The sequence below is a fragment of the Gracilinanus agilis genome, chromosome 4 (genome assembly GCF_016433145.1).
Source record: "Gracilinanus agilis isolate LMUSP501 chromosome 4, AgileGrace, whole genome shotgun sequence".
NCBI classification, from domain to species: domain Eukaryota; kingdom Metazoa; phylum Chordata; class Mammalia; order Didelphimorphia; family Didelphidae; genus Gracilinanus; species Gracilinanus agilis.
In genome coordinates, this window is record NC_058133.1 from 72,900,073 (window position 1) to 72,912,795 (window position 12,723).

The window sequence follows — 12,723 nt, forward strand, 5'->3', positions numbered from 1 at the left end:
GATGGGGATATGATTGGGGATGCAGACTCTAAACGATCACCCTAATGCAAATATCAATAATATGGAAATAGGTCTTGATCAATGACACATGTAAAACCCAGTGGAATTGCTCATTGGCTACAGGAGGGGGTGGGAAGAGGGGAGGGAAAGAACATGATTCATGTAACTATGGGAAAATATTCTAAATTAGTTAATTAAATAAATAAACAACCAAAAAAAAGGAATTTATTCTTGGAACTTAAGTATAGGTAAAAAGTTATTCTATAGCAAATCCATCTTTCTCCCCTATGGTGAATTTCCAAACTCCACCAAGTATAAATGACTAGCAAATGGTTCTGTGTATTCTTGCTTTTCTGAGAAAGACATAACCATCACAGAGAGATTTCAGGGCACTTTTCTGCTCACTAAGAATCTGTTTTTAAACCAAGGGTTTCCTACACACACATACCCTTTGAAGCAATACCCTTCTATTTGTTTGAAGCAGTTCAACAAATAATGAACCAGGCCACAATCCTGGCCTTCCAGTGTCTTTGTGGAGATAATGATCTGGTAATAAGGACCCCCATAGCTTCCCAAGAGGGCAGATCAAGACATTAGGGCTGGGAGGTTAAGAAAATATGCCATATATAAAGGCAGAACCATTATCTTCTGTTCCAGCCATGGTGGGGGGAGAAAAACTAAAGTCCAGAAAAGATGTGCTAAGTTATTCCTGTCATTTCTGGGTTGGATAGCGTCGCTGAGCAAGGCGATTTGGCCGATTCGTGCTCGTGGTTATGGAGAGCTAGAAGGGAAGGAACAGATGGTAGATGAGAGTAAAGCTGAACCAAGAATGGTACTGTTTGACTGACTGACTGATTGATTGACTGATTGGTCCAGGCAAGCAGAGAATGGCTCTCTGAGGGTCTTGCAAGCTACATCTGTCTTTCCCCCACTCCCCTCTGAGCCTGTAGTTCGGTACTCCATACACACTCCAGGGTTTGAATTGGGGGAAGAAATTGAGTTATCACAGAGGATTCTGGTAATGAAAATATGCGTCCTCTCCAATCTCCACCCACCCTGCCAAGTATTACAAGAGATTTTCTGTAACATGAGGCATCAGGAGCCTGCCTTGCGATGGCTTAGCTCGATGGCCACCTCTTCTATGAAATATGTCTTTGTACGCATGCCCCCAATTACTAGGGTTCTAGTCTTCTCCCATCACCTTGTGACTACTTGTCTATGCACAGATTGTACCATCAGTGGAATATAAGACCTTTGAGATCAGGGGCTCGTTTTTCTTTCATTCTTTTTTATTTTAAGAGCATGGACATAGTAGGCACTCAATATGCCTGCCCATCACTCAGTCATTGTGCTCTGACTATGTGCCAGGCACTTTGCTGAGAGCTGGGGATACGGTAAAAGGCAACACAGTCCTTTTCCTCAGAGACTTTTTTTTTGAATGGAGATAAATCCAATTGAAAACCTGAATTTTTACCCAGACACTCAATGACTCTGTTGCTGGCAGCAATGGTGAGGTCTCTCACTGCTCCCCTTCTGAGTATAATGCCAAGAGAGGGTCCCCTTACCTGAGGCACCTGAGAAGGGTTGTAAAGAGGAATAGCGTTTCCCAAGGTGGGAGGAGGAGGTAGACCACCGGGATTGAAATGAAGCTCATGAGGGGCAGCCTGGAATAAAAGGGAATAAGAGAAACAGATCCTTAGTTGTTATTTTTTCCAGACCAAAGAAAAGGGACTCGTATGTCAGATCTGGTCAACTGAGTTCATAGTAAGGGCTTTAATAGAATCTCAGAAATCCTACCCTAATAGAAACAGTGAAGGCATGATTGGCCAACTCTGTGTGATTCTTAATAAATCCATGTGTAATCCTTGAATCAAATATAAAGAGAAGTAAGATTGCCATTACTGTTCAGATTACTTTAGTGTAATACAAACTATCACACTATCACTGTCTCAATTATGATGTATTATATGAAATGTGTTCCTATAACATTTCATTAATATAAATAATGATAATAGCTAACATTTATCTAGCACTTAAAGATGTGGACGCACTTTAAATATGGTCCTCATTTTATCCTCACAACAACCCTGTGGATGGAGTACTATTATCCCCAATTTACAAATGAGGAAACTGAGCCTGAGAGAGGCTAAGTGATTTGCCTACAGCACAAAGCTAGAGAAGTCGATTTAGAAGTTATTGTTATTGTCCTTTGAAAGCACTATCCTCAAATATGACAGTATAGAGATAAATAAGATTGGTCTAACCAACCTGAAATAGAGGAAATGTTTTCACATGACGACAGTGAAATCTGTAGTCAATAACCCCATCAACACTTCCCCAGGCTCTTTGTCAATGAAACAGTTAATTTCCTAACCTTGTGTAAACGGTCCATTGCTGGGTTTAACATGAGCATCATGTCTATTAGGGTCTACAGTGGAGCAAGGGGAGGTTTTCCTCTCCCAGTAAAGGTTCTACGTCTTGGAACCAAAAGGCATGTGTCTACTTTACTCAAAGGATTTTCCATGAATTCATCATTTCCAGGAAGAGGAAGAAACCTTGAAGGCAAAACCTCCTCCCAAAACTAAATGGATGTCATAGTCAAGGCAAGCTTCAGGGCACCCCTTAGGCACTCACCTCCATCCCAGGAAGACTTTTATTAGTCATGGATCCTCTTCTTTCACCTAGAAAGCAGTAAATCATGAAAATCCATCCCTAGCCCAGGCTCAAGGACTCACCATTCCTGGAAACCCCTCTCAAGTAACAGGGTTGTATCAGCCTACTTGGAATCACAGGGACCTCTGGTCTGGCCACAGCCAAGAGACCAGGAAGGTCACAAAAGGTGTTGTAAAGGTCACGGCCGTCACAGGCTTTGTGCCAGTGTCCAGCATTGGGGAGCCTTTTTTTTTCTTGGTGGATTCTATGCTTAAGACTTCAGGCCACTTACGGCACAGTCATCACAATGATGCATAAGACTTGTCACAGGGACAAATACGACACAGGGAAACACAAATAAAAATACACAAGAAACGCTGACCTGGTCATCAGAGTCCACAGAGCTATAATGCTCTGCCATAAAGAGCTCCCTCCTGCCTCCCTTGCTCTCCCTCCTTCCCGTCCAAACAGTTCTGCAATCACAATATAATGGCCAGCTTAGGAACACCAGCTCCTAAGCCTGAGCTGTGGCAACTTTTATTTATTGACTACCATTATGGGAAAGAAGCTGGTGCCCTCATTAAAAGACTATTGATGGCATCTGCCACCTAGGAAAGCGGCACACACTCATAGCACAACACCCCTGATTCCACCAATGTGGTAATCAATCCATAAATAAATATTTACAATTTTTTATTTACAATTATTTACAATTACAAAATGTGCCAGGCACTGCGCTGGGAATTCGAAGACCAAGATAAGTGAAATAATCCCTGCCCTCAAGAAACTTTTATTCTAATCAAGGGGAAAACATAGATATGTAAAAATATATAAAGAATATATACAAAATGAAACCAGTGGAATTGCTTGTCAGCTCTGGGTGGTGGAGGGGGGGAAGAAAGGAGGGAGAGAACATGAATGACATAATCATGGGAAAATATTCTAAAAAAATTTTTTAATGTGACAAAAAAAAGAGTAAATACAAAATGAATGGAAAGCAGTTGAGGCAGTGCTCTAACCATTGGAAGGAGCAGGGAAAGCTTCATGAAGAAGTTGGTACTAAATACCATCATAAAATCATATTTACCTAGACTTCTAGAGAAAGTGTTGGCATCTGGCTGAGGCAGAAAAAATGAATTAGATGGTCCAGAGGGGGTTGCGCTAGCCAAGGGAGCCTGAGCTTCGGCGGATGACTCCTAGAAGTAGAAAAATGTTCATTAAAAATGTTTCTTAAGAAAAAAAACAAGGAGGCAGCTGGGTGACTCAGTGGATTGAGAGCCAGGCTTAGAGACAGGAGGTCCTAGGTTCAAATCTAGCCTCAGACATTTCCCAGCTGTGTGACCCTGGGCAAGTCACTTAACCCCCATTGCCTAGCCCTTACCACTCTTCTGTCTTGGAGCGAATACACAGTATTGACTCCAAGATGGAAGGTAAGGATTTAAAAAAAAAAACATGGAGACAGCTAGGTAGCTCAGTGGATAGAGAGCTGGACCTAGAGATGGGAAGTCCTGGGCTCAAATTTGGCCTCAGACATTTCCCAGCTGTGTGACCCTGGGCAAGTCATTTAACCCCAATTGCCCAGCCTCTAATGCTCTTCTGCCTAACTTAGTATCTATTGCTAAGACAAGCAGTAAGGGTTATTTTAAAAAAAAAGAAAAGAAAAGAAAAAAAGAAAAAACAAGTCAATTCTATCACAAAATAAAATAACTAGATTACCATGAAACCTTCAAAACCGGCCGTTAGGTTTAGCTTCTTGCCCTTCTAATCCATCCTCCATTCTGCTACCAGATTCATCTTCTAAACACACTGCTTTCATTTTACTTCCTTTATCAAAACTTATAGAAAATCCCTTCTGGTCTACCATATCAAAGCCAGGATTTGAAAGGTCTTCATAACAACGGGATGGCATAATGCAAAGACCACTTGATTTAGTCATGGAGCATCTATCTAGATGGCACAGTATTCAGAACGCTGGATCTGAAGTCAGAGACGTGAGTTCAAGTGTCATCTCATACACTGACTATCTGTGTTAATCTCATTCTGCCTCAGTCTCCTCCACTGTAAAATGGGGATAGTCATAGGACCTATCTCACTAGGTTCTTGTGAAGATCAAATAGAAATAATTCCTAGGAAGGGGTTAGTACACAGCAGGTATTTAATAAATGCTCATTCCTTTCTCCTTTCGTAAAACTTGAGTTCAAATCCCAGTTCCAATATCTATTCCTTGTATGATCCTAGGCTAGTCACTGAGTCACTTAGTCCATAAAAAAGGAATTGTAAGATGTGTGTTGCCCATCTTAAAGAATTATGGGGATCATCTTTAAAGCCCTTTGTAAATGTGATTAAGCTTATATTAGTAAATGGAATTATTACCAAGTGATCTTTATTTCCTCCTAGTTCCCATCCCTGTCCAACAGAGAAGAAGAGACAAACTAGTTGCGTTCTCTGATTACCTCAGAGTCAGGGCTGTCGGAGGAGTCCTCTTCCCCAGAAGGCTCCACATTCTTAGCAGGCTTTGATCGAAACCAACCAAACCATCCAAACCCAGAGCCCTGAGGAAGGAGGGAAACACATTGCCCACTGAGTTGTTTCTTTCCACCAATCCAATACAATGTGATAACAACTTTGGAGCAAGAAGCAAGGAATACCATGGAAACTAGCGATTCCTCCATCCCTGTTAGGCAACTTGGAAGAGAACAGAAGAGGGGACAGAAGAGGGTAGGAGAAACAGATAGCTTTGGGAAGAGAAGTTCTTACACCCCTCCCAGGGGCGCAGAGAAAATGAGAGCGGGCAGCCATATGATTTAGATTTCTGCTCATTGCCCTGGAGCAAAGAGGAAGACACTTCACAGAACCACTGGGCCAGAGAAAAAGGAACAGGTTCTTCTTAGAACATTTATGTCCTCTTCCCATTAAGGTGAAGTACAGGAGAAAGAAATTACAGCTCTTCCTCAAACTGATATTCTCACTTCCCCTATTTTCTCTGTAGAAGATGATCATGAGGTCAAAGGATGTGGGGCAGAATTAAGACAAAAAATTCTGGGTCCAGCAAACAAGAGGGTTGTAGATAGACCTCAAACTTAGCATATAAAGAGTGCTGGAGTTGGAAATCAGGAGCCAATGCCTTGAGCCAAGTCTTTATAATTTAAAATATATCCGACTTCTGGCAAGTCACTTAATCTCTCTGTTTCCTCTCCTCTAAAATGAGCATAAGAATATGACCTCTCAGGGCAGTCATGAGGACAGAGCTTTATTATTATTTTTATTAAGTATTATTATAACAGATAACATACAATGCTTTAAGATGTGCAAATCACTCTATATAGTATCTCATTTGAACCTCACAACTGCTCTGTGAGATAGGAATTATTATTATTATTATCATTGTTGTTTTTGTGGTTGTTGTTGTTATTAGATAAGTAAAATGAGCCAGCAGGAGGTTAAGTGACTTGTCAAGGGTTGGACACCTAGTGTGTCTGAGACAGAGCATGAATTAAGATCTCCTTGACTCCAAGTCCAAAGTTCTAGACAATAACATATTATTATTGGGGTTCAGAGATAAATTAAAATTCCCAAACTACAGAGTAATACAGAGGACATATAACAAGAGGACAGCCCCTTCCACCTTTTCACTCTTTCCAGATTCCTTCTTGCCCTTTACATTATCTTCATCAGCTTTCTTTTCATCATCATCTGAAGAGTCTTCTTTTTCCTCATCCAAAGAAATGGTGGAAGTCTCAGAAATTCCTCGAACCCTAGGAGCTACCGAGTCCTGAAACAAGAGAGATAATGTCAGGTAATTTAGAAGGCTGGCTCCAAGGAATGGAAGCAAAGAGCCACTGAAGCCATGCTGTAGAAATAGGAAGTCCAAGACATCCCCCACCCATTCTAGAAAAGTCAAGAGAGACCCTTCCACTCCAGCCATGCAGGGAGGCTTAATCAGCTAATGGCACAGAACTATCACAAATGGAAGAGTATATTAAATAGAGATCAACTGTGTACAGTTTTGCAGAGAACAAAGCTGTGAGTTCCTGCCTATACAAGAGAAGAAAGTGGTTCTAAGCCCTCCTGCAATGATCGGGTTAAGTCCTTTGCTTACAACCACTCAAGAAAGCAGGTTCTACATTTTTCTTCTAGCAAAATGAAAACCACAGCAAATACCATCATGATACCAAGTCCAAGCAAAGCTGACTTGGATTGGGTGATCCTGCTCTCCTTCCTAGCCTGATCACTTTGTAGAGATTGACAGGGTTAAAAATAAGTAGCAATTAACCACAGTTCTTTCTTCTCTGGCCTCAATAACCTAAAAAATTCGCAACCATGGATCGAGAAAGAAATCAAAGAAAAAGGTCAGCTGCTGGAAGAATCCTTAGGTAGTAAGCAAATGTAGCCAAGCAGGCAGATCATAACCAAAAATTTCTATTAGGTAAACAGTTCAACTTGACTTAAGCATCTTTGGCCTCCTCTCACCTGAAGTTTGGAAATTACCTTTTGAATCTCAGGGTACTGGTATTGGTATGATTTTTGAGATTCTGGGATATCCTCTGTGATGTAAAAACAAAATAACATAGTTTAGACATTTACCTCCATTATTTCTTGATATGACCCCCAAAACCACTGGCATCAAGGATAGGCTCAGCCCAAAGACTCCTAGCATTGCAAGTACAGTTCTGAAACTCAAGTCCAACCACGCCAGGAAGAGGTTGTAGAGCCCAACTGGAGCTGGACTCAACCAAGGTCATGGGTGTGCCTTAGAATTCAGTGGGACCTTAAACCAAACTTTTGTATGTAACAAAAATGGTTCTTCATCCCATTCTCTCTAACTTGATCTCCATCTTCATTTTGAACAACAGAAAAAGTTGGAGATGCTCATTTTCATCTGTCTCTTCTCTTCCATTTACAGCTCTTTCCTGGCACAGCTGGCCACCTTATCTGGGCATCAGGCTGGATATAGAAGAACTTAGAAGAAAATTAGGAAAAGTTGCCTAAATGGTGTTTCTTCCATCCTTCTGTGTAAGTAGATGACCTACAGAAAGGAGTCCTACCTTACATGAGAGTGAGGTTAAAAAAAAAAAAAGCAAGATAATATTTCTCCGCACAGGCTACAGCATCATTCCAAAAAGTCTCATAAATGAAGAGGTTTGTCTTCCCTGGCCAATTCTCCCCATTCCAGCTGAGTTAGAGAAACTAAAACAGTTATGTCATCCCTAAAGGGCATGATACCCAAGGAGAAGTCATTCCACTTGTGGCAGTCAGCATCTTTGTCAATTCTGGCTCCCATCTTTACTTATTACCCTCATTGTCTTCCTTTCCCCCTTCCTCACATCCAAGTCCCCTAAAACCTTTTGGCACTGAAAACTCTTTAGTACAGATACACTTACCAGGGGGAGGGGGTGCCTGCTGATCTTCCTCTGGCTGCAGTTTTGCAGAGGACACCACCATTGTCATCTCTGGCCTGGCATAAAGAGGCACTGATGTGCCTGGATACCCTGGTCCTTCCCCAGAAGGATTCAGGATGGGCTGGAAAGGAAGGGGCTGCTGCATATTTGGCTGACTCAGACTTGTTCCTTCTGGTGGAAGCTGTGTGAATGAGGTGTATCTGAGGGGTTCTGAGTAGCCCTGACCTTGATGGGAATCTTGGTAGAAGGAGTTTTCTGAGAACAAAAAGAAAAGAAGAAAAAAAAATCTACTCAGAGGTGGATTTTGATTAATCCCATATAAAATTATTCATTCTCATGTCTTTATCAGGAAGTAGTGATGAGGATAGTATCAGGATGATGTTGATATTATTTTTATTATTACTATCCTGCATTTAAAATGAAGGGATTTAAAACTAAAAGCAATCTTTTAAATTATCTAGTCTGGCCCTCTTCTGTTTTACTGATGAAGAAATTAAAGCCCGTAAAAATTAAATGACTTGCCCAAAGTCACACAAATAATTAATAGCAGTCAGAATTAAAATCCAGGGCCTCTGACCCCAAATCTGGTGCTTTTTCATTACAGCACTGTTTATTTAGAGTTGTTGATTTGCTTTCAGCTACATTTTCTCATTTGATGATGAGGGGGAACTAAAGCTCTACCCTCTCACTTAAGATTATTCTTAGGGATTCATTCACTTCAACCTTGGAAACACAATCACTGAAAATCTCAAGTCCAACATCTGAAATTCATAGATGGATTTCCTTTTATTTTCTAAATAGAATGTGGCCAAGTCTCCTTCAGGCAAGATACCCAAGAATAAGAGCTCACAAAGATATCTGAAATCTGAAGATAATCCAAACTCACTATTGTGAATTTTTATTAATTCTGCTAATAGGCTATTGTAAAAATGGAGATTCTGTACCTTGGACTTCATCCCCCAGAAGTCCCATAGTATTTCCCAAAATTCCCTTTAATCTCTCCTGCACCTCCACCTTTGCATGGTCATGTTATTATTTTATGAGTTCTGTAGCTCCTTCCTCTTTCTCTCTTCTGCACAAGCATGGCTGAAGTTAGTTTAGCATCTTTTCCCTCTAGTATTTTTGTTAGCTTATTATTAATAAAACTTTGTAACATATAATATTTAGTTCTTTTATATTAATCTCCACGCTATGCTGAAAAAATGTAAGAAGTTTCTATTCTTTTGATTTCCCTTGCTCGTCTTTTGATGAAGGGCTAAGCAACAGGGAAATGACTAAAAGGCAGATAAAAAAAAGAGGGAAGAAAAGAGAATGTGAATTATCCAATGTTGCCCTCTGAAGAGAGCATGGGCTGCCACTTGACTTTGTGTGTCATCTTGGAAAAGGAGCTAAGTTTCTCTAGGAATATCTATGACTACCTGCCTCTCAATGATATTTTAAACACTAATGAATGTGTTTATAAAAAGCACTTTGAAAATAACCATGCTATCCAATCTGCATGTGGGATATTTAATTAACCAATAGAAATGTCAAGCTCCATAGCTTTTTGGATCAAAAAGAAGAATATTCCAGGTTGTAGGGAACACACGGGATTGCAGACAAGAAATTCCAGGCAGAATAATCACAGGAGACTATTTGTTAGCAATAGGAAAGGGAAGGTGGGGTGGGCAAGGAAAAGGAAGGGAAGGGAATGGAATGGAAAGGAAGGCAAGGCAAGGCAAGGGTACAACTGACTGAAAAGCAAAAATAAAAATAGTTTACACTCAAAACTAACTTATCTTTCAAAGTTAACATAATCCTACATACACACACACACACAAAAGAATAACCATTAGAATTTATGACATCCATACACTTTCTAAGAAAACCAAAAACAGAGCAGAATCTTCCAAGTGCAGAGAACTGAAGAAACTTAAAAGTAAAGAGACAAAAATATTTGAAATGGAGAAATGATCATCTACTTACCCTAGGGGGTTCAGAGGGAAGGAGAATGGTAGGGGGAGGAGTATGGTGCCTTAGGAGCAGGGTTAAAGGTAATAACAAAAAGAGGCCAGCTCTGAGCTTGAGTATTCAGAAAATGAACAGAAAAGAAGAGAGTAAGAGGAAATAATATTTCTTGTAATTGAGATGCCTCATGTGATTATTTAAATATAGAGATAAGAGATGGGAGAATTTCATGAACTTGACTCTTACAGGGCCAGGCAAGGGAAGATTTGCCTGAGGAAAATTGGGGGGGGGGGGGTAAGGGTATCCCTCAAACAAAACAAGCTATAGCTCCAAAAGGCAAATTTCTCATTTAAATGAGCAAGGCATAGTGATTTGGGTCTGGAAGCTGTAAGGGTAAGGAGAGGGAAGAAAAAAGAGATTGAATTGTTCAAGCAGGATAAACTGCTCATTTCAGTTCTGGGTTGTCTATTTTGGTTGGTTGGTTGGTTAGTTGGTTGGTTAGTGGATGGGTTTTTAGAAGTGAATCAAAGTGTCCCAAAAGTCTTGGTGTACTTATAAGCTTTTAAAACTAAATGTTCCCTAAGACTTTTGATACTCCCTGTAATACAATAGGATTTGATGGAGACAAAATACAATGTAAAAATCACTCAACCAGCAAGTATTTATTGTATGTCTATTACATGTCCTGAACTGATGCAAAAGATATAAGACATAGTCTCTACTTCCAGCCCCCAAGAAAGTACTTATTAAACTGCAAAGATCTTAATAATGCAGTTCAAACAATTAGAGAACACTAGAAGGCACTCTATAATTGTTAAATATAAGCATCTATTCACTTATATACTATTGGCTGCCAATGTCATGATTCGGAAAGAGGAGTGATCTCCATGGGCCATTTTACTCAGAAAAGGCTTCTTGAGGGAGTCAGAAGTCTTGAGAGATGGATAGGAATTGAGGAAGTAAAAGAATTCATTCTCTTCAGCCAGATGAGTATCACAATCATCCTCATCCTCATCCTCTTCACCCCTATTATACATCAGATTAGGAAGAAGATCTCCTTGGTGATGAAATTCCTTATAACTTAGTAGAAAAGCTCTGCAAAATTCCCTGAGGGTACACACAGGTAGTAAGTATCAGTGATGGGATTTGAATTTAGCTCTTTCAGATGCCAAGACCCGGACTCTATCCACTTCTTTGGCTGGGGTCTGGGGGAACCACCCCTTTGATTTCATTGGTATATGGAACTCACAGTGAATAAATTTCTATCCCTGGAGATCATCCATTCTACAGCCGTCCTGGAGGACACTGAGACATGTTAATCCAATTGGCCATTCAAGAATTTATGAAGCACCCACTCTCAGGAACTGAGAACACTGGCTTATCCAAGGTCTTACAACCAGTCCTTATCAGAAGTGGGATCTGAACCCAAGTTTTTCTTACTACAGGCTGACATTTTCTATCACACTGCCTCTCATTTATATTATATCATATGTTTTTATTTTTATTATTATATAAAACATAATTATTTATTTTTATATTTAATATATTTACATAATAATTTAATTCATTTTATTTATTATTTATTGTTTGTTGCTTTATTTATTATTAATTTAATATATTTAATATAATAAAACTATGCTGTATTATTATATTTAGCATAATAAAATTATATTGTATTATTATGTTATACTTAATATAATGATGTTGTTATATTGTTATATAAATTATATAAATGTTATATCATTTGTTTTAGGTTAGATTAGATGAAGCAAATCAGCCCCACTAGTTAATTCTACACATATAACTTTCGGTATAGATACCTGCTGTTGGCTGTCTGGCTTTTAAAATATCTGTGTAAATGAAATCAGGATCACCAAGGTCGTCTTCTGCCTTTTTCACAAACTTTAAAAATAACACACAAAAAAATAAAAAGGGAGAATAAAAAGAAAAGAATTAAACATTTTACAAATTTGAAGTTAAAAGGAAGCTCGTTACGATGATAGGAATTACAAGGAAATTGGCAATGAAGCAGAAGCTAAATGGGTCACTGACATGTCACACTGGCTTCTGGGTGTTCACCCATGATGCCATGTCCTTATCCTTCAATTCTTCTGAAGAGTACTGTTTATTCACTTTCCAGGAAGTGGTTGGAGACAACAGCTGCCACCCTCCCACACTTTATTTGCTGGAAACTGAAATGGTATAGTTTCATTGGAGTGATATGAGATCAAAGCAGCATCCGTCTGTCTGGAGCTGAAAATAATGTCCGAAGCAATCTAATCCAACCCCCCTCCTTCATTTTACAGATGAGGAAACTGAGTCCCAAGAAAGGAGAGCTGCGTGTAAGAAGAACAGAGAAGTAAGAAGGGATCTAGTTATAAGGTTATAAATAGAGGATTTTATGTTTTATCTTGGAGGCAACAGGGAACCACTCATTTACTGAAGAGGAGATGGATGATGACATGGTCAGATCAGCATTTTAGGAAGACCGATTTGACAGATGAGTCAAGGACAGACTGGAGTGGGCAGTGACTTGAGTTAAGGAATCCAACTAGCTATACTATCACAATAGTGGAAGTGTGGGATAATGAGGGCATAATCAGGGACAGCATCGAAGCAGAAAAGGAGGCATTCATATAAGAGATACTGCAAAGGTAGAATCAATGCTTGGCAATAGATTGGACATGGATGGTGAGAGAGAGAGTGGGAAGTAGAGAATGACACC

General features: G+C 39.7%; 1 protein-coding gene across 1 annotated transcript in view; it reads right to left on the reverse strand.

Annotated features, from left to right (window-relative positions):
* Nucleotides 1–439: 439 nt before the first annotated feature.
* The window catches only part of LOC123245907 (protein transport protein Sec16B), a 42,731-nt gene continuing 30,447 nt past the window's right edge, over nt 440–12,723 (reverse strand). The window contains exons 14-22 of the mRNA XM_044674891.1: nt 11,819–11,900; nt 8,034–8,306; nt 7,141–7,196; nt 6,278–6,424; nt 5,106–5,204; nt 3,713–3,848; nt 2,635–2,681; nt 1,566–1,664; nt 440–781 (exon numbers count right to left, since the gene is read on the reverse strand). Coding sequence (XP_044530826.1) covers nt 713–781; nt 1,566–1,664; nt 2,635–2,681; nt 3,713–3,848; nt 5,106–5,204; nt 6,278–6,424; nt 7,141–7,196; nt 8,034–8,306; nt 11,819–11,900 — 1,008 coding nt within the window. The 3' untranslated portion in view covers nt 440–712. The remainder of the gene's footprint in view (nt 782–1,565; nt 1,665–2,634; nt 2,682–3,712; nt 3,849–5,105; nt 5,205–6,277; nt 6,425–7,140; nt 7,197–8,033; nt 8,307–11,818; nt 11,901–12,723) is intronic.